At 42.1% G+C, this 19,460-nt stretch overlaps 1 protein-coding gene across 1 annotated transcript in view; it reads right to left on the reverse strand.

The window, feature by feature from the left end:
• Window positions 1-1,055: 1,055 nt before the first annotated feature.
• Window positions 1,056-19,460, reverse strand: part of LOC116970506 (uridine phosphorylase 1-like) — a 62,244-nt gene continuing 43,839 nt past the window's right edge. The window contains exons 7-8 of the mRNA XM_033017154.1: window positions 3,454-3,600; window positions 1,056-1,428 (exon numbers count right to left, since the gene is read on the reverse strand). Of these exons, the coding sequence (XP_032873045.1) occupies window positions 1,289-1,428; window positions 3,454-3,600 (287 nt within the window). The 3' untranslated portion in view covers window positions 1,056-1,288. The remainder of the gene's footprint in view (window positions 1,429-3,453; window positions 3,601-19,460) is intronic.

Raw genomic sequence — 19,460 nt, forward strand, 5'->3', positions numbered from 1 at the left:
TGGCAGAGATCTGCCATAGTCCCCAAGAGTGATTCTGACATGAGCTAAATGCAAATCAATCTGACTTTGATTTCCATAAAGAGTGGTCCAGGCACAAGAACCCGTCTAAAGATTTTCTTGCAGAATGTCATATATCTCAGTAATGACAGCCTTAAAGCTGTGCCTTAAAGTACATTGTCCATCTGTGATCTCCAGGTAAAATGTAGTGTTTCTGAATGTTTTTCACTGATGGACATATTTTAGGTCCTCTATCTAGCCTAAGTAGCCAGCCAGCCTTATCAGCATTCCTGGCAATCGACTTCTGCCAACAAAGCTACTACTAACACACCTATTGAATGTTATCTCAGCAGTCAAATGCTGGAGAAAGCACTTCTTATTTGTGTAAGCACACTCTGTGGACTTTGGAAAGTGAATGAACAGCATGCAGTGAAGTCTGAAACTGCCCAGTCGGGTTTTCTGGATGTCAGCACATCGCCCATAAAAATCGCAAGAAAAGCAGCTAATTCGATACACTTTTAGTTTGAATCAAACTTCCCCATAACTTCTGTGGCTTTGAGTGCCAGATTAAAATGAAGAATGTCTAACTGGTTAGCCAGCCGGCAGTCATGTCCAATGCAACTTTATCACTGATGCAATCTTACCTGGAAAAGATCACACTGCTCCTCATAAAATCTGGCACTAACAAAGACACAATGTAGTTCAAATTCTACCACTAATTTACACATTTATACTACCCTACTAACAAAAAAAACTTAAGAAGGGTATATTTGTTAGTGAGGAGGTCTTCTGGTGTGAAGACTAGTTATAATCCAAAATGTCAGACTGAATCTAATTTTCACAAACACTTGCCATTTATGAAAATTCTAGATATAGCAATGTGACTGATTTAAGACTCCAAGTTATCAACCTTAAAAATAAAACTAGTCAAGTAGGGTTTCTAACCGTAATTAATATTTTAGGGATAAAACAGCAATGGAGCTGAATTTCGGAAGCTTTTACCACATGAAATGTTTGCACAACTGTCCTTTTATACAGTTCAAATCATCACACTCATGGATTTTTTAAAAATGTCTTTATTTTTTTAACTGGTAGCCACAATGCAATATAAGTGGTTACCAAATATTACTGAAGTTAGCTTTGCAGCTAATGCACCATTAGACTTTCTCTGGAATGTTCAAAATATACAGAAACATTGTAAACATGAGAAAGTCACTTTTCATATGTTAAAACCAATAAAATTTCCAATAGGGTGATAACAATTAAAGTAGCCAATATGGACAGATAAACACTATTTCTTGCAGAACTTTTTCTTTATATAATAACCAATTAATGTCTGTGGTCTCTCCTGATATTCTTTAAGCACTTCATGGGAGCTGCTGATTTGATCACCTTGCAGTCGATCCAGCAACGTCACGCAGATTACTGCACCTGCACAAAGAGAAAGTCTAGTCAGATGCTTAGTAAACTTTTCTTATTCACACCTTTGAAATCCTCGTCTTATTTTAGTTTGGTATTACTATTCATGATACACAACTGCGGACTTTGCTGTGAGCGGTGGGAAGCAAAGCTCAGATCCACAGTCTGCGCCATTCATTCACAGCATTTTAAAGCCATGAATTAGGTCATGGTGAGTACTACAATGCACACCAAAGATTCCCAAATGGCTTGCAAATTAAATGCTGCATTTAATGAACCATTAGGAAATTATTAGCATTAAAAGCACCAAAGCAATTTAATAAAGTGAAATTTGACATTAAACTGAAATCAAGAATTTAAAGGAGTTAAGGTAACAGTGAGTGTTTGAATATAACCATGTGCTTCTTCGAGTGGAAGGCTTCAGAAAAATTGTGAGACAGTCAAAATTATATGAAACAGTTTCAATGCTGGAAAAAGGGGGCAGGCTGATTTCAGAATTGAATTGAATTGAATTGAGGCAAAAGGATTTGAGTATAAGAGCAGGGAGGTTCTACTGCAGTTGTACAGGGTCTTGGTGAGACCACACCTGGAGTATTGCGTACAGTTTTGGTCTCCTAATCTGAGGAAAGACATTCTTGCCATAGAGGGAGTACAGAGAAGGTTCACCAGACTGATTTCTGGGATGGCAGGACTTTCATATTAAGAAAGACTGGATAGACACGGCTTGTACACGCTGGAATTCAGAAGATTGAGGGGGGATCTTATAGAAACTTACAAAATTCTTAAGGGGTTGGACAGGCTAGATGCAGGAAGATTATTCCCAATGTTGGGGAAGTCCAGAACTAGGGATCACAGTTTAAGGATAAGAGGGAAGTATTTTAGGACCGAGATGAGAAAATCATTTTTTACACAGAGAGTGGTGAATCTGTGGAATTCTCTGCCACAGCAGGTAGTTGAGGCCAGTTCATTGGCTATATTTAAGAGGGAGTTAGATGTGGCCCTTGTGGCTAAAGGGATCAGGGGGTATGGAGAGAAGGCAGGTACAGGATACTGAGTTGGATGATCAGCCATGATCATATTGAATGGCGGTGCAGGCTTGAAGGGCCAAATGGCCTACTCCTGCACCTATTTTCTATGTTTCTATGAATTGAATTGAATTTCCTTTATTGTCATTCAAACAAGTTTGAATGAAATTTTGTACCATGCAGTCATGACATAAAAAAGCAATAAAACACACAATGAACACAATTTAACACAAACATCCATCACAGTGAATCTCCAGGCACCTCCTCACTGTGATGGAAGGCAAAAAGTCTTATCTCTTCCTTGCTTGTTCTCCCGCTGCGTCAAGGCGATCGAGGCTATCGATGTCGATGCTGGGCGATGGTAAATCCCGCGGGCGATTTTAAGCTCCGCGAACGGGCCGATTCAAACTCCCACGACTCGGGGCGGACAAAGCTGTCGCCGCGGGAGTTCCCGTAAATCGGTCACCAACCAGGGACCTGCGAGCTCCCGATGTTATCGTCCACAGGCTCTGCTACCGGAGCCCCCAAAGTCGATTCCATTTGGAGGCCGCCAGCTCCACAATATTAGGCCTCAGCGCAGACGGAGACAGAGAAGGACAAGGAAAAGGTCGCATCCCCGTTGAAGGAAGAGATTTAAAAAAAGTTTCCCCATCCCCCCTCATATACACAACTAAAAATAGACTAAAACATACATCTAACAAGACAAAAAGAAAATAATTCTTCACTTTAACAAGCTAAAAAAAATCAATTTCAATAAAGTTGAATTACAGGTAATTAATTTGTTATAATGAGAAAGGTCTGCTCATAAATTAGAAAGGAGAAAGGCAAGTTACAACTATTAATTACAAACTCTATTATTTTTTAGTTAAATCAGCAGCATACCTGTTGCATAAAGAGCATTCATTATTTATAAGGTCATTCATAATTTACAATAATATAGATTTTAAAACATTTAATTTGCAAAGATCTTTCAAAATCCTTTGCGAGAAGTCTTGCACATGTATATGGTTACCTGGTAAACCACTTCGGTTGCACATTGCTGCAAATACAGCAGACTCCATCTCAATGTTCCGGATTCCTGACTCAATGGCACAATGCAGGTAATTCATTTTGTCCTCGGCAGTATAGTGGCAGAAAGCACCATCTAAACGGGCCTGGCCTGCAGGAAGTAAAAATAATTATTAACATGATCAATTTCCTCAGTAGACTCAAGTTATGGAAGATCCTCATGGATTGTAGTAAGGGCGAGATTAAAACTATTTACATGTAAGTAGAACAGCAGTACAACAATTTATGATGTACTGTAAATGTAGAATGAAACAACATTTGTCAATATTTTTCTCTATACAAAAATAATAATTCAACAACCCATGGCAGTCTAATATACAACATGGTTGCACGCACTTAAATTAGATTTTAGTAGTTATGAGAGATGTATGGCATGATGCTTTTTGATTCAGTCACAGGCTCTGAACACTTTTGCTGTCATGGTCGGTATTTATTGCCCTTGCAATAATTGGTTTGTTATGCTATTTTAGAATATATTTAACAGTCAATAGCTTTGATATGGGTACAGAGTTTCATATAGATCAAAGTGGATAAAGAATCATTATATCATCAATGAAAGACATTAGTGAATTTAATGAACTTTTACAGATATTAACCTCCCATTTAAAGTACTTAATTTAAATTTCTCCGTGGTGCACTTTGAATTTAAAACTCTGGATAGTTAGTTTAATCTCCTGATTACTGGTTGTGCAATATAATTGCTACACCTCATGCAATTTACATGAAATTCCATATTTTCTGAATCAGTGTGCTGGATGTGCAGGCACATTTGTCACCAAGGAGCTGGGTGCATTCTTATCAGATGCCATCACAATGCATCGGTGAAGCCTCGCGACGATGGGGCCTGGGTGGTGGTGAAGCCTCGCAGCGGCGGCGATGCTTCGCGGGTCGACGGTCGATGAGAGCGTGGAGGATCACCGTGATGGGGGAGGGGAAGAACAATGGAGGACCCAGCGTGGGGGACCGCCGTAAGGGAGGTGGGTGGAGAACAATGGACAATTGGGGAGGGGGAAGAACACAGGACAATGGGGACCCGGCGTGTGGGGGGAGAACAAAAAGAGGAGCTCGCATGCTTTGTAACTTTGTCAGTGCCGTAGGTGGCTGCTATTTGTATACATTGGGTATGCAGCAAAGAATTGAATCGGTTGTAGGATTGAAAAGGTCACACTAAAATTATGGCTGTGAATGATGAATAATAAAAGATGACCAGTGGCTATAGACACATGTCCAGTTAACAGGCAACACTTTTTGGTGTTTTAATCTGAAAAAACATGCAGTATTTATCTTTAATAAATCTTTGACTGCCTTGGCCATTCAATATGTGGCTTCATACAGTTGCTTGCAGTTATTTCTCATACTGTGTAGAGCTGTAGCTCCTGCAGAATATTATTCTGCAATAATACTTTATCTCTATCTCGTACAGCTATAATTTATGGTGAAATACTCACTCCAAAAATATATAGATCCACAGCATAATGGCAGCTAGTCTGACAACAGAAGTGAGGCATTAAAGGGCTCAATTCATCAATATGGTTAAGAAATGGAATGAGTGTGCCAATAGACTTAGTCTTAGGAAAGCAGAATCTGCTGTCAACAGCGCTATTAACAATAGCAAAAAATCCATTTGATTGTCTTCCTTATACCTTTAGGTGCAACCACAACTAATGGATGAAGGTCATTAAATGTTCAATTGTCTCCAGTAAATATTCACTTTGTTCTGCCTATTTGTTACCCTTCCAAATAGTTCCTGAAAATTCCATTCCTTACATTCTATTCACGGGAGATTTATAGCTTTATTTGAAGTCTTCATGGAGATTCATAGCTTCAATGACAGCCTCATCTTTGGTTCTGTGTTGTCTTTCATATAAAGTCGTTTCCAGGTGGAGTGAGAGACATGGTTTACCATCTCTGACCACACAGATTTTACTCTTTTTCCAATTATTCAATCTTCTTAACAGATAGCACAATATTGCTGATAATGCCATTTCAATTAAGTGATAGAATATGTATTATATAGTCCAAAAGAGATTTCATTCTATGGATAAAACAAGTATAAAATCATGGTGAAGTAATAAGGCAAAACAGTAAATTAGTGCCATTAATGAAAGATCTGCAGTAGTTAATGGAAAACAACATCACATCTTCCCAAGCTGTGATGAGAAATAATGATGAACAAATAAGCACTCATTGCCGTGACAGAGAACATCTCACAGCAACCTTTAGATCTGGCACAAGTGCAGAAATGCAGAACTCCAGTTGTTGCTGCCTGTGGTTTCTTGTGACCACATATGTTAACATTCTACAATATTCTCCATAATCTGCAGAAATGATTGAAGTGACACAAATTGACGATTTCTGGAATATTCTTGTAATGAAGTAACACGGAAATTATACCCTTTTTTTGCATGGGCTGTATGCTTTGCTGTACTGAATTATTATTATTATTGCTTAAACCATCCCTCACTCCAAAAAAAAAGTATATGTGAATTGTGATAAGATCATACACATTTAAAACATTTTTTTTAAATGTCCTACCTTTCAAAAGACTTTGGTCAAATTTCAGACTTGGGCTCATATCTATTTCAATCCGTATTTCATGTTCATAAGATAGTTGAAGTAAAGATACATTATTCACTTTGCTAGATCTAGGCATTACCTGCAAGACTAACATTTATTATCCATCCATAATTGCCCTTCAGGAGAGGTGGTGATGAACCCCCTTCTTGAACATTGGCCGACCTTTTATAAAGGTACTCCTGCAACATTATTGGGGATAGAGTTGAAGGAAATGTTGCAGATTTAGCAAAACTGAAGGAACATCAATATACAGGTCAAGAGAGAGTAAACCTAAAGGAGAACCTGCAGAAGGCGACTGTTCCACCTGCCTGCTGACTTCAAAAATGGATTTTCTTGTTGTAAATGTGCTTGATAGGGCGGCACAGTGGTGCAGCGGTAGAGTTGTTGCCTTACAGCGCCTGAGATCCAGGTTCGATCCCAACTACAGGTGCTGTCTGTACGGGGTTTGTACGTTCTCCCCATGACCGCGTGGGTTTTCCCCAGGTGCTTCGGTTTCCACCCAAACTCCAGAGACGTATAGGTTTGTAGGTTAATTGGCTTGTTATAAATGTAAAATTGTCCCTAGTGTGGGCATAGGATGTGTTAATGTGCAGTGTAAGTTGGACGGTACAGATTCGGTGGGGCAAAGGGCCTGTTTCTGTGGTGTTTCTCTAAACTAAACTAAACTAAGTCACGGTTTTGGGAAGTGCTGGGGCTGACAATTGAATAATTACAGTATGTTTTGTACGCAGTACATGCTACAGTGTGATGGTGATGGCAGGGATGCTCATTTACAGTTTTGGATGGGGTGGTGATTGTACTTTGTCCTGGGTGCTCTCAAAATTTATGAATGTTGCTGCAACTGCACCTAGCCAGACAAGTGGGAACTATACAGCCACATCTGTTTTCTTACTTTTTCATTTCCAATGGAAGGTCATACTAATTATGTTTGTACCTCCCTGATCTGCACCTGCACTACTTCCAACTTTCACTCATCATGGATATCCACCCTCTTTCTAATATTTGCCATGCTGTCCCAATTGAGTTTCAGGTCAATGGTAAACTAAACTACAAGAATAGTAAGATTAAACGAGAACTTACCAGTTTGAAGTTTGATCTGTATTTTATGAGGAGGAACATTGAGGGAATACATGAAGAACCCGCTTCCAACGCATGCGTGTCATTCTTCAAAGCAGCGGTGTGAGGTCACAGAAACTATAATGACCTAACATAGTAAGATTATCAAAGAGATACCAGTTTTTGATATGATCATAGGAGGGTGGGAGCGGAGGGCACGTATTCCCTCAACGTTCCTCCTCATAAAATACAGATCAAACTTCAAACTGGTAAGTTCTCGTTTAATCTTACTATTTTACTTCGGAGTCACGTGAGTGACTACGTGAAAAGATTTCAAAGCTCTGTGACCTCATGCCGTGGAACGAGTCCATGCTTCACAACTGCCTTGGGTATTGGGAGAAGGTATCATTAGTAATTTTAAACACACTCATACAAGACTTGTGTGATATAACGAAAAATAAATTTATTAAATTGAAATCATAGCCCTGTAACCTTTCGGGCAAATTATATTATAGAACGTAAAATGTTTTCAGGAAACGATGATGGCTCCAAAACTGGTTTGTTATAAAACCTTTGGAAAATCCTTTCCGATGACCAGCCTGCCATTCTGAGGATTTGGTCTGTTGGCACCTCCAGAATTTCTGCTGCGGATGTTGCTGCAGCCCTGGTGGAATGAGCTTTAAAAACATTAGTGTCTATTCCTGCCATCTTTAGGACACATTTGAGCCACCTTGAGATAGTTTGGGTCGTGACCCTTTTGTGCGGTTTCTTGTAAGAAATTAACAGAGCCATTTCCTGACCTCGAATGCTCTTAGTATATTCCATGTATAATTGGATATGTCTGGCTATACACAGGCATTCGTCATTTGGATATGCCATAAATTCAATCACTTGACCCGATGAACCTGGTCTGTTTTGTTTTATTAAATCATGTATAACAAACACCAGTTTCTCGGGTGAGATGATCAAGCAGTCCAGGCTCAGTTTGTTTAACGACTGGACTCGTTGTGCGGTAACTAACGCCATGAGCATAACCATCTTCATGGTCAGTTTCCGAAGTGATAATGCTGTTATGGGCGACCAACTCCTCAGCATGTTCAAAACGACACCCACATCCCAGATTCTGGAGTACCTGGTTTTAGGGGGTTTTGCATTGAATATGCCCCTCATAATTTTTGTTACCAGGGGGTGCGTTCCCACCGTGTGCCGCTCCGTTCCTTGAGATAGGTAATTGGAGAGTGCACTTCTGGCACTATTGATGGCACTGTAGCCTAATCTTTTATCACAATGGAGGCTTGTTAGAAATTCCAATACGGCCGGAATGTTCTTGGCTCTTTGGTCTAGGTTGTTGTCAAAGCAGTATTTGCCCCATTTCTTGATATGTCCGAGGTACTGCTTTTGTGTTGACAGTCTTTGTGCTGATGTTATGGGATTCATAGTCCTGTCTGACAGCCCCATGCCGTGTAGTGGGTCTTTCAGACTCTACAAATCAACAAATCCATATTCTTATGGCACGGGTGACTGCCCTCAGTCACTGGATGAATTAGTAAATTTTGGCTATGTCCAATAAGGGAACATGGTTCTAACACCATCCCCTGTATAACCGAAACCACGGTTGAGTAGGCCAATCGGGTACTATGAGAATCCCAGATGCCGAATCTTGTTGAATTTTCCTTAGTATCCGATTGATGAGGCAGAACGGAGGAAATGCATAAAAACACCATTTCCCCCAATGCAGTGAGAAAGCATCTGTAGCTTCTGCCCCAGGGTCTGGTTCCCAGGACACATACCTTGGTAGTTGGTGATTCAACCTGGGTGCAAAAAAAATCAATATCTGGCGTACCATATTTTGCTGTAATTTCAATAAATACTTTCCCTGGTAGGTATGTTGCCGATATCCAAATGTTTCTTTGGATACACCATTGCCAAATTAATTTTGCCAATTGATCACAAGATGTCGATATATTTCCACCCATATAATTAATATATATGCCACCTCCACTGTCTTCCACCTCCCTCCACAACTAGAAACAGAATTAGTGGCTCCCCAACCAATGGCGCTGTTGATTTCCCCTGAAACATAAAACAGACACTCCCTTGTGACTGCCAGATGAGGATGGAATATGCCATCAATTTTGGCCTGCTAAATCCTTCATCTCAACATATAATTCCTGTATTTCTATCAGGAAATGACCAATAATGCACTCTATGACTTGGTGACTAAGAATGGCATCACCTCATAGTTACAACAATATATCTATTACCTGTCCAGGACTTGACCCCAGCATTCTTCTGATAGAAGAGTCTGCTGGGGAGGGAGAAAGCATGATATAGCCCTATAGAAGGTGCTGCTTTCATCTCCTGGATCTGTCATTCCCTCAAGCACTTCCCTGTAGTAATAGAAGTGAGCTACAGCCCTGTAAAAAGGTGCTGCCACGGGACTTACCCACTAGAGGCTTTCTTCTTGGACCTGCATCCCTCCAACGAGGTATGTTCTCCCAGGTGTAGGTCCTGCAGTGCCAACGCGGTGCAGTGTTCACGGCCCCTGTGCCGTCAGTACTTCCCTGCGGCGCTGCAACTGCAATTCCAGCGCGGTGCAGTGCTCACGGGCACTGTGCCGCCCGCACACCGTTGGCCTGAGCGTCCCTCAGGGAGTTCCAACATGTTTCCTTTCACCCCAGACTCACTGGAGGTGAGTAGTTCTGCGGCCCGTTCAGGGTCTGCCCAGAACTGATCCTCCGTGTTCTCCTCTGATGAGGAAAAGACACTGTGCAGCCCCCGAGGGGTACCGCTGTGGGGCTTACTAGTTGCCCACTGTGGCAGCCTCCATCTCCCGGAGTCTGCCACGGAGGGTCTGCTGGGGGTGAGTAGTTCTGCGGCCCATTCAGGGTCTGCCCAGAACTGATCCTCCGTGTTCTCCTCTGATGAGGAAGAGACACTGTGCAGCCCCCGAGGGGTACCGCTGTGGGGCTTATTGGTTGCCCACTGTGGCAGCCTCCATCTCCCGGAGTCTGCCACGGAGGATCTCCTTGAGCAACCGTCAACCCCGGTGCTCACGGCACTGGTCGCTTGCGGTTGTTCTCCAGCCGGTCAACCCTGCTCCAATGCCCGTTACCTCCAACCGCTCGGGCCGACCCCGGTGCTCACGGCACTGGTCCCTCGCGGTAGTTCCGCAGCCGGTCAAACCGGCTCCAATGCTCTCAGCACTGGCCGCTCCCGGCTGCTCGTTAATCTTAACCCGCTGGGACCGACCCCGGTGCTCACGGCACTGGTCCCTCTGCGGTCGTTTTGCAGCCGGTCAGACCGGCTCCAATGCCCTCAGCACTGGCTGCTCCCGGCTGCCGTAGGGACCCCTCGGACCAACCCCGGTACTTACAGCACTGGTCCCTCGTGGTTGTTCCCTGTCCTCGAGCTGCTTCAACCGGCCCCGCTAATCTCGGCACTGGCCGCTAGCGACTGCTCCAAGCCAGACTCGCTTGAGACTGGCATATGGGACGTCTTTTGCTTGGCTTCCCGCCCGGCCGAGAAGTGAATTTTGCCGGTGCGGGGGCGAAGTCGGGCACAGCTGTTTCCTCTCCGGAAGTTTCGCGTGCCGCTGCTGCTGCTGCCGGCTGCCCGCACTCCGCGGTTCTCCCCCGCCAGTTTTCCGCAGCCTTCATGGATCCGGTCCATGTTTCCACCTAAAAGGTAAGTGGAAGGAACGCAGAGTCTCTTACCTGCTGCTCCCGCTGTGACTCGTTGCAATGCGTGTAGCGATATGACACGCATGCGTTGGAAGCAGGTTCTTCACGTAGTCACTCACGTGACTCCGAAGTAAAATGTTCATTTTGAGGTTCAGGGTGACAGTAATAACTCAGAATATCAAGGGTATATGGTTTGACACTCTCTTGTTAGACATGCATAGATAGGTTAATAAGTATCTTACAAAGATATAAGATAATAAATAGTCAGAAATCCGTATCATTTTTAAGAAGTATCTTGACAGACAGGTGTGATGCTAAAGCCTGCGGGAAATATACTGAGTCCTAAGTAGAATTAGTCTAAAATCTCTTTCACCTGGCATGGCCCCAACTTGTCTCTTTCTGTGCCTTCGATGTTTAGGATTTCATGATTCTTCACATTGGCTAAATAATGTTGAAGAATTCTTGAGAAAGGTCTATGGAATGAGCAAAAAGGATGAAGAAAGATTTCAAGACAGGATGCTTGAAGTACTGAAATATCACTTGTAGAACCAATATTGTGAGTCAATATTTACCTCTGTGGAGCTAAGTGTATAAATCAACATAACTAAATGAGAAGCACTTATGCCAAGTGTAAAAATAAATTACTTTGCCACATGGTGTCAGCGGTCCCGGGATAAAACCAGATTAATGAATCACAAGGTTTGACAATATGAATGGATCATATTTAAGAAGCATTTTTGTTGGATGGAAAGAACCAAATTTTATTCCTATTGCATGTTATATATTTTTGAGATATGGGCCATTCTGCATCAATAAATAACTTTTGAAATAAAGTACTGTTATTATGCATGCACTTAGATCATATCATAAACCAAAACAGAAAAAAACTTTCCTTGAATAGCACCAACATAACCTCAAATCTGTTGCTTTGCAAGAGTGTTTGTTTCTCTGCTTCCACTAAAAAAAATAATCTTAGAAAGAAAATTGTGGTTGATGTCATGTTTCAAAAATCAACAGAATGTTTTAAATTCTTGTTTCCAGTTGGAATTAATATTCAGAAATCAGTAAGCCCGAAGGACTGTGGTCCCCTTTGAACAAAAGTATAAACACTGGAGGGCATTTACTTTTGTGTTCAAAATCTTAATGTGTGCAAACCAGGAAGGGGAAATTTGTAATTCTTACCCTAATGTCTATTGCTGAACATTAAAAATAAAATCTTCCTTCCAAAATTCATAAACAATTTCTTGTAATTGTTTTCATTTTCATTTAGCTTATTGTTACTAATGCCAGATAGATAGATAATTTCCAGGACATATTATTAAGTTACATTATTGAACAAAAACATACATTGTGCCATTGTTTTTGAATATTTCTATGTGTCAGGAAAATTCAGAAACTCCAAGATCTTTGCTAGGGTTTGACAGTTGACTAGGTTTGGGGCTATAGGGTTAGCCACCTGTCACTTTCTTTCTGTAGTTTTGTGGTAAGAGTCCTTATTATGGGCAATGGCTTCAGGAGCTTGAGAATGTGATAGGGGACCAGGACCTGTGTACCTCGTTGGGTTAGGTGTGATATTATGTGGTCAAGCAAGAGTTTGGAGGGAGTTAGGGGCTGGGCTTCAGAGACTCATCACTAAGATTGGGGTCAGTGTTGTGTGACAGAGGAAGTTGGAGATTCAAAGGATGGTGTAGAGTACCACACATAGATCCCAGTCCAGTACTGCAAGGTGAAGTTCCAGTTGGCCTGGGAGTATCTAATAACAGGAGTTCCCAGGGCCACTCAGCTACATTTCTCATAAAGTTTCAAAAGGAAGGATGAATTGAAAAAGAGGCATTCTATATGTAACTGATGTGAATATTTGATGTGATTTGCAATGTAAATGCCTGACTGAAGTTCCAGAATGACATAAAATGACATGGAAATAGTCATTACTAGACTAAGTGTGGCAACTGCGGTTGTTTAAAGTGCTTTATAAATAAAGTTATTATTATTAAATAAAGTTATTATTAAGTGGGACCCGTTGGGTCCCAGCATCACACGGGAGGGCTGGTCACCAACGCAATATTCCACCTCTCCACCAATTCCAATACTGCTCGCCAGTTGGGGGGGGGGGCTGTCTGTTGCGCTAGTATGGGTGTTGCGGGCTGAAGGTACTGGTTTCCAGAGGGCTAGTATAGACATTGTGGGCCTTATGGATACTTGGGCAGGCATCCAACTGTTGCAACGATTTTAAAAGCCAAGCCAAGGCAAACAATTGGGCTGCGGCCACCCGACAACCAATATTCATTTTGTGAATACAAACTTGTCAAAAAGGCGAGGCAAACAATTGGGCTGCAGACACCCGACAACCAAAATTCATTTTGTGAACACAGACTTGTTAAAAAAAAGGCGAGGCAAACAGGCGAATATCCTCTTGCGTAAATTTGGTGCGTGTGCAGATGTGGTGAAGTTGTCGCTATTTAGAGCATACTGCACACCACTCTACACTGCGCACCTGTGGTCGAACTATTTAAAGACAAGTATGCAGAGACTAAAGGTGGCATATAACGATGCCATGAGAACACTGCTAAGGCAACCTAGATGGTGTAGTGCCAGTAATATGTTTGTGGCTACAGGAGTCAGTACTTTAGAAGCTATCCTAAGACACCACATGTATAAATTCATTTGCAGGATAAATGACTCAAAAAATGTGCTTATTGTGGCCTTGACAAACATAAGGATTAGCACTACACGCTACGAATCCCAGCTGTGGAGACACTGGTATCGTTGTCTCGTTGTAGGACATTGATCATCTTTTAATCTGGATTTTTAACTTAAGTATTGTGTTTTAAAAAATATATAAATTATGATATTTTTATAAGTGATATACCAAGATTTTATATGTATTTATGATATTTGATATGCAATGCATTTTTAATGTAATGTTTCCCCTTGTCTGGACCTCGAGTCCGTAATAAAGTTTATTATTATTATTATTATTATTATTATTAATTGGGCTGCAGCCACCCGACAACCAATATTCATTTTGTGAACACAAACTTGTCAAAAAGGCGAGGCAAACAATTGGGCTGCAGACACCCGACAACCAATATTCATTTTGTGAACACAAACTTGTCAAAAAAGGCGAGGCAAACAATTGGGCTCCTACTCTTTGCTTCCTGTCTGCCAGCCAGTTCTCTATCCACATCAATACTGAACCCCCAATACCGTATGCTTTAAATTTGTATACTAATCTCTTATGTGGGACCTTGTCGAAAGCCTTCTGAAAGTCCAGATATAACACATCCACTGGTTCTCCCTTATTCACTCTACTAGTTACATCCTCGAAAAATTCTATAAGATTCGTCAGACATGATTTACCCTTCATAAATCCATGCTGACTTTGTCCAATGATTTCACCACTTTCCAAATGTGCTGCTATCCCATCTTTAATAACTGATTCTAGCAGTTTCCCCACTACCGACGTTAGACTAACTGGTCTGTAATTCCCCGTTTTCTCTCTCCCTCCCTTTTTAAAAAGTGGTGTTACATTAGCTACCCTCCAATCCTCAGGAACTACTCCAGAATCTAAAGAGTTTTGAAAAATTATCACTAATGCATCCACTATTTCTGGGGCTACTTCCTTAAGTACTCTAGGGTGCAGCCTATCTGGCCCTGGGGATTTATCGGCCTTTAATCCATTCAATTTACCTAACACCACTTCCCGGCTAACCTGGATTTCACTCAGTTCCTCCATCTCATTTGACACCCGGTCCCCTGCTATTTCCGGCAGATTATTTATGTCTTCCTTAGTGAAGACAGAACCAAAGTAGTTATTCAATTGGTCTGCCATGTCCTTGTTCCCCATGATCAATTCACCCGTTTCTGACTGCAAGGGACCTACATTTGTTTTAACTAATCTTTTTCTCTTCACATATCTATAAAAGCTTTTGCAGTCAGTTTTTATGTTCCCTGCCAGTTTTCTTTCATAATCTATTTTCCCTTTCCTAATTAAGCCCTTTGTCCTCCTCTGCTGGTCTCTGAATTTCTCCCAGTCCTCTGGCAGGCTGCTTTTTCTGGCTAATTTGTACGCTTCATCTTTTGTTTTGATACTATCCCTGATTTTCCTTCTTATCCACGGATGCACTACCTTCCCTGATTTATTTTTTTGCCAAACTGGGATGAACAATTGTTGTAGTTCATCCATGCAGTCTTTAAATGCCTTCCATTGCATATCCACCGTCAACCCATTAAGAATCAATCGCCAGTCTATCTTGGCCAATTCACGTCTCATACCCTCAAAGTTACCTTTCTTTAAGTTCAGGACCCTTGTTTCTGAATTAACGATGTCACTCTCCATCCTAATGAAGAACTCAACCATATTATGGTCACTCTTGCCCAAGGGGCCACGCACAACAAGACTGCAAACTAACCCTTCCTCATTACTCAATACCCAGTCTAGAATAGCCTGCTCTCTCGTTGGTTCCTCTACATGTTGGTTTAGAAAACTATCCCGCATACATTCCAAGAAATCCTCTTCCTCAGCACCCTTGCCAATTTGATTCACCCAATCTATATGTAGATTGAAGTCACCCATTATAACTGTTTTACCTTTGTTGCACGCATTTCTAATTTCCTGTTTGATGCCATCCCCAACTCCACTACTACTGTTAGGTGGCCTGTCCACAACTCCCACTAGCGTTTTCTGCCCCTTAGTGTTTCGCAGCTCTACCCATATCGATTCCACATCCTCCAAGCTAATGTCCTTCCTTTCTATTGCGTTAATCTGCTCTCTAACCAGCAACGCTACCCCACCTCCTTTCCCTTTCTGTCTATCCCTCCTGAATATTGAATATCAGCCTTGGTCACCCTGGAGCCATGTCTCCGTGATCCCAACTATATCATAGTCATAAATAGCTATCTGCATATTCAACTCATCCACCTTATTACGAATGCTCCTTGCATTGAGACACAAAGCCTTCAGGCTTGTTTTTACAACACTCTTACCCCTTATACTATTATCCTCAAAAATGGCCCTTTTTGATTTTTGCCCTGGATTTGCCGGCCTGCCACTTTTACTTTTCACCTTGCTACCTATTGCTTCTACCCTCATTTTACACCCCTCTGTCTCTACGCTCACACATTTAAGAAACCCTTTCCCTTTAACTCCATCCTCCACTATCCCATTCGACACCCCACCACCCTTATTCAGTTTAAAACCACCCGTGTAGCAGTGGCAAACCTGGCTGCCAGAATGCTGGTCCCACACCTGTTAAGATGCAATCCGTCCCTTTTGTACAGTTCCCCCTTACCCCAAAACAGATCACAGTGATCTAAGAATCTAAATCCCTGCCCCGTGCACCAGTTCCTCAGCCACACGTTCAGGTCCCGTATCTCCCTGTTCCTGCTCTCGCCAGCATGAGGAACTGGAAGCAAACCGGAGATAACAACCCTGGAGGTCCTGCTTTTCAGCATTTTTCCGAGCTCTAAAGTCACGCTGCAGAATATTCATCCCCTTCTTTCCCACATCGTTTGTGCCGACATGCACTGCCACTTCCGGATGTTCACCTTCGCCCTTGAGGATTTTCTGCACTCTGTCCGTGACATCCTGGATCCTGGCACCAGGAAGGCAGCACACCATCCTCGCATCCCGTCTGTTGCCGCAGAAACCCCTGTCCGTACCTCTCACAATGGAGTCTCCCACTACAATGGCGTTGCCTGCCTTAGGCCTTTTTGGTTCTGGCTCAACAGCCCTATTCGCATCGCAATATCCTAAGACACCACATGTATAAATTCATTTGCAGGATAAATGACTCAAAAAATGTGCTTATTGTGGCCTTGACAAACATAAGGATTAGCACTACACGCTACGAATCCCAGCTGTGGAGACACTGGTATCGTTGTCTCGTTGTAGGACATTGATCATCTTTTAATCTGGATTTTTAACTTAAGTATTGTGTTTTAAAAAATATATAAATTATGATGTTTTTATAAGTGATATACCAAGATTTTATATGTATTTATGATATTTGATATGCAATGCATTTTTAATGTAATGTTGCCCCTTGTCTGGACCTTGAGTCCGTAATAAAGTTTATTATTATTATTATTATTATTATTATTATTATTATTATTAATTGGGCTGCAGACACCCGACAACCAATATTCATTTTGTGAACACAAACTTGTCAAAAAGGCGAGGCAAACAATTGGGCTGCAGACACCCGACAACCAAAATTCATTTTGTGAACACAAACTTGTTAAAAAAAGGCGAGGCAAACAATTGGGCTGCAGACACCCGACAACCAATATTCATTTTGTGAACACAAACTTGTCAAAAAGGCGAGGGAAACAATTGAGCTGTGTCCACCCGACAACCAATATTCATTTTGTGGACACAAACTTGTCAAAAAGGCGAGGCAAACAATTGGGCTGCGGACACCCGACAACCAAAATTAATTTTGTGAACACAGACTTGTTAAAAAAGGCGAGGCAAACAATTGGGCTGCAGACACCCGACAACCAAAATTCATTTTGTGAACACAAACTTTTTAAAAGGGGCTGCAGCCACTTTACAGCCGCATCGAGGGGACTCACCGTGGAGTAGACGTGCGTTCAGTGTTATTCGCAGCTCAGTGAGCCGTGAGCCTCTCGCTTCCTGGTCTGGCAGAGACTGAGTGAGGCACGACACTTCCTGGTTTTATAGTCCCTCCCCCTGCCGCCAGCGGGGCAGCAGAGAGGAGGAGGAGCCGTCTTGGGGAACGGCTGCTAACCAGCAGCCGTCCGTTTAATTCATTTTTTTTCCAGTTTTTAGTTAGTTTTGTTCGTCGTTTTTTCGGAGAAATGGACTTCTTATTGTGGGGGGAAGGAGGTAACCTTACTTCTAGGTCACTACCTGGTCGGTGAGGCAGCTTTTTCTCTGGGCTGCCCGTCGACCCGTCCTCGTGGCCTACCAGCGGGCTTGGAGCGCCGTTTTCTGGTGGAGACCGCCCAGCACCTCGGCTTCGGTGGCGGCACAGCGCTGGAGTGCCATCGCGGAGCGGGCGATGCCTTGCCTGGGTCGCCGCGCTGGATCGACGCGCTGGAGCTCCGGTGAGCTGGACCGCCGAGAACAACACCTCCGGGCTGCTGGTCTGCGGAGCGGAGCGGGCGGCGCCAACATTAACATCGGGAGCCTTGGAGCTCCAACTCGGTGCGTCCTTGTCGGCTTCGGAAGCCGACAATCCCCTGCTAGGAAGCGGCCGTTCCAGGTGGCCCAGCCGCTGTGAGGACTCTCCCGACGCCGGGGCAAGACCACCCGGCTAGAACGGCCAGGAACATCAGGCCTCCGTTGAGGCAACAGCTGTGGCCTTAATAGGCCTGACTTTTGGGAGAACTGGGGTTGGGGACTGGACTTTTGTGCCTTCCCCCACAGTGGTAACCACTGCGGGGGATGATTTTTCTGTGTGTAAGGTACTTTGTTAGTCTGTGTCCAAGATGGCTGTCGGAAGAGAGAGTGGATGCTGGCGCGCTTTAGCTGCCGCTGCTCTCTCTTCACATTGTGTTTTTAAAAAAAAAATTATTTTGTGTCTTTGGAGCGATTTCTATCTTTAATTTGTGTATTGATGATGTCCTTATTATTTATTTTTCTCCGACTATATGTTTTTTTTCTCTTCTGTTTAATCTTTGTAAGGTGACCTTGAGATTTGAAAGGCGCCCGAAAATAAAATTTATTATTATTATTATTAGAGAATGGGGAATTTTGTAAAAACATTAATATCTCTCTCATTTTTCATCGATGGAAAAAATCCTCCGCACTTATACGGCGGAGGGGGGCTCTGAGCGAGGTGGCCAAAAATGACGGCCGTAGGTTGCGGCGTTCTCTCGGAAATCGAACCACAGTCGGCCAAAAGCAGTCAAGATCAGAGATTTAGTAATATAGATTGTGCTTCACTTCAAACAAAGTCAGTTTTTGATTATGTTAACACTGAAAGAAACAGGATTATTTGATTAAATACCAAGGCCATGATTTTTTAATTATCGTTATTGGTATAGGTCCTTTCATGGTATACATCTCTTTTACAATGATAAGGCAAAATAATTATACATACAATCTTATGTGAACATTAAGACATTAAGGCTGCTCAAGAGAGCTTGGAAATCACATGATCCCAAGAAGTGAATTTAATCATGTTAATCTAAGTTTAAAATTGAGGTAAAAATATTAAAGGTAGGAACTTACCAAAATATAAACTGTCACAATTAATGCTGTAATCAGAATCAAAATTTGAAAACAAACCAAACACTTACACTTCAAAACTTAATGAGATGCTGAAAATTGAAACAACAAAGGAACAATGCAAAGACAAAGTAGAGAAATAAAAAAGATAAAAAGGCAGGCTGATGAGGAAAGGTAGACTGGGAATTAGTATTTTTATACTGTTGAACTTGTACTAAAACAGTCCGAATGTGAAAGCTTACTTTGTTTAAGCTATAAAACTGCTGGTTATCATTTTATTAAATCATTTTAATAAATATTATTTCTCTATAGAAATGTGGAAGTAGAAACAATCTTCCTGCCTTCAGATTAAAACAATAAATGATTAATTTAACAGCTCTCAAATTTCCAACAGAATTTTGCTCAGTTTCCAGTTCATAATCCATGATCATCAATATA

Source organism: Amblyraja radiata, chromosome 2 (assembly GCF_010909765.2).
Source record: "Amblyraja radiata isolate CabotCenter1 chromosome 2, sAmbRad1.1.pri, whole genome shotgun sequence".
NCBI classification, from domain to species: Eukaryota; Metazoa; Chordata; class Chondrichthyes; order Rajiformes; family Rajidae; genus Amblyraja; species Amblyraja radiata.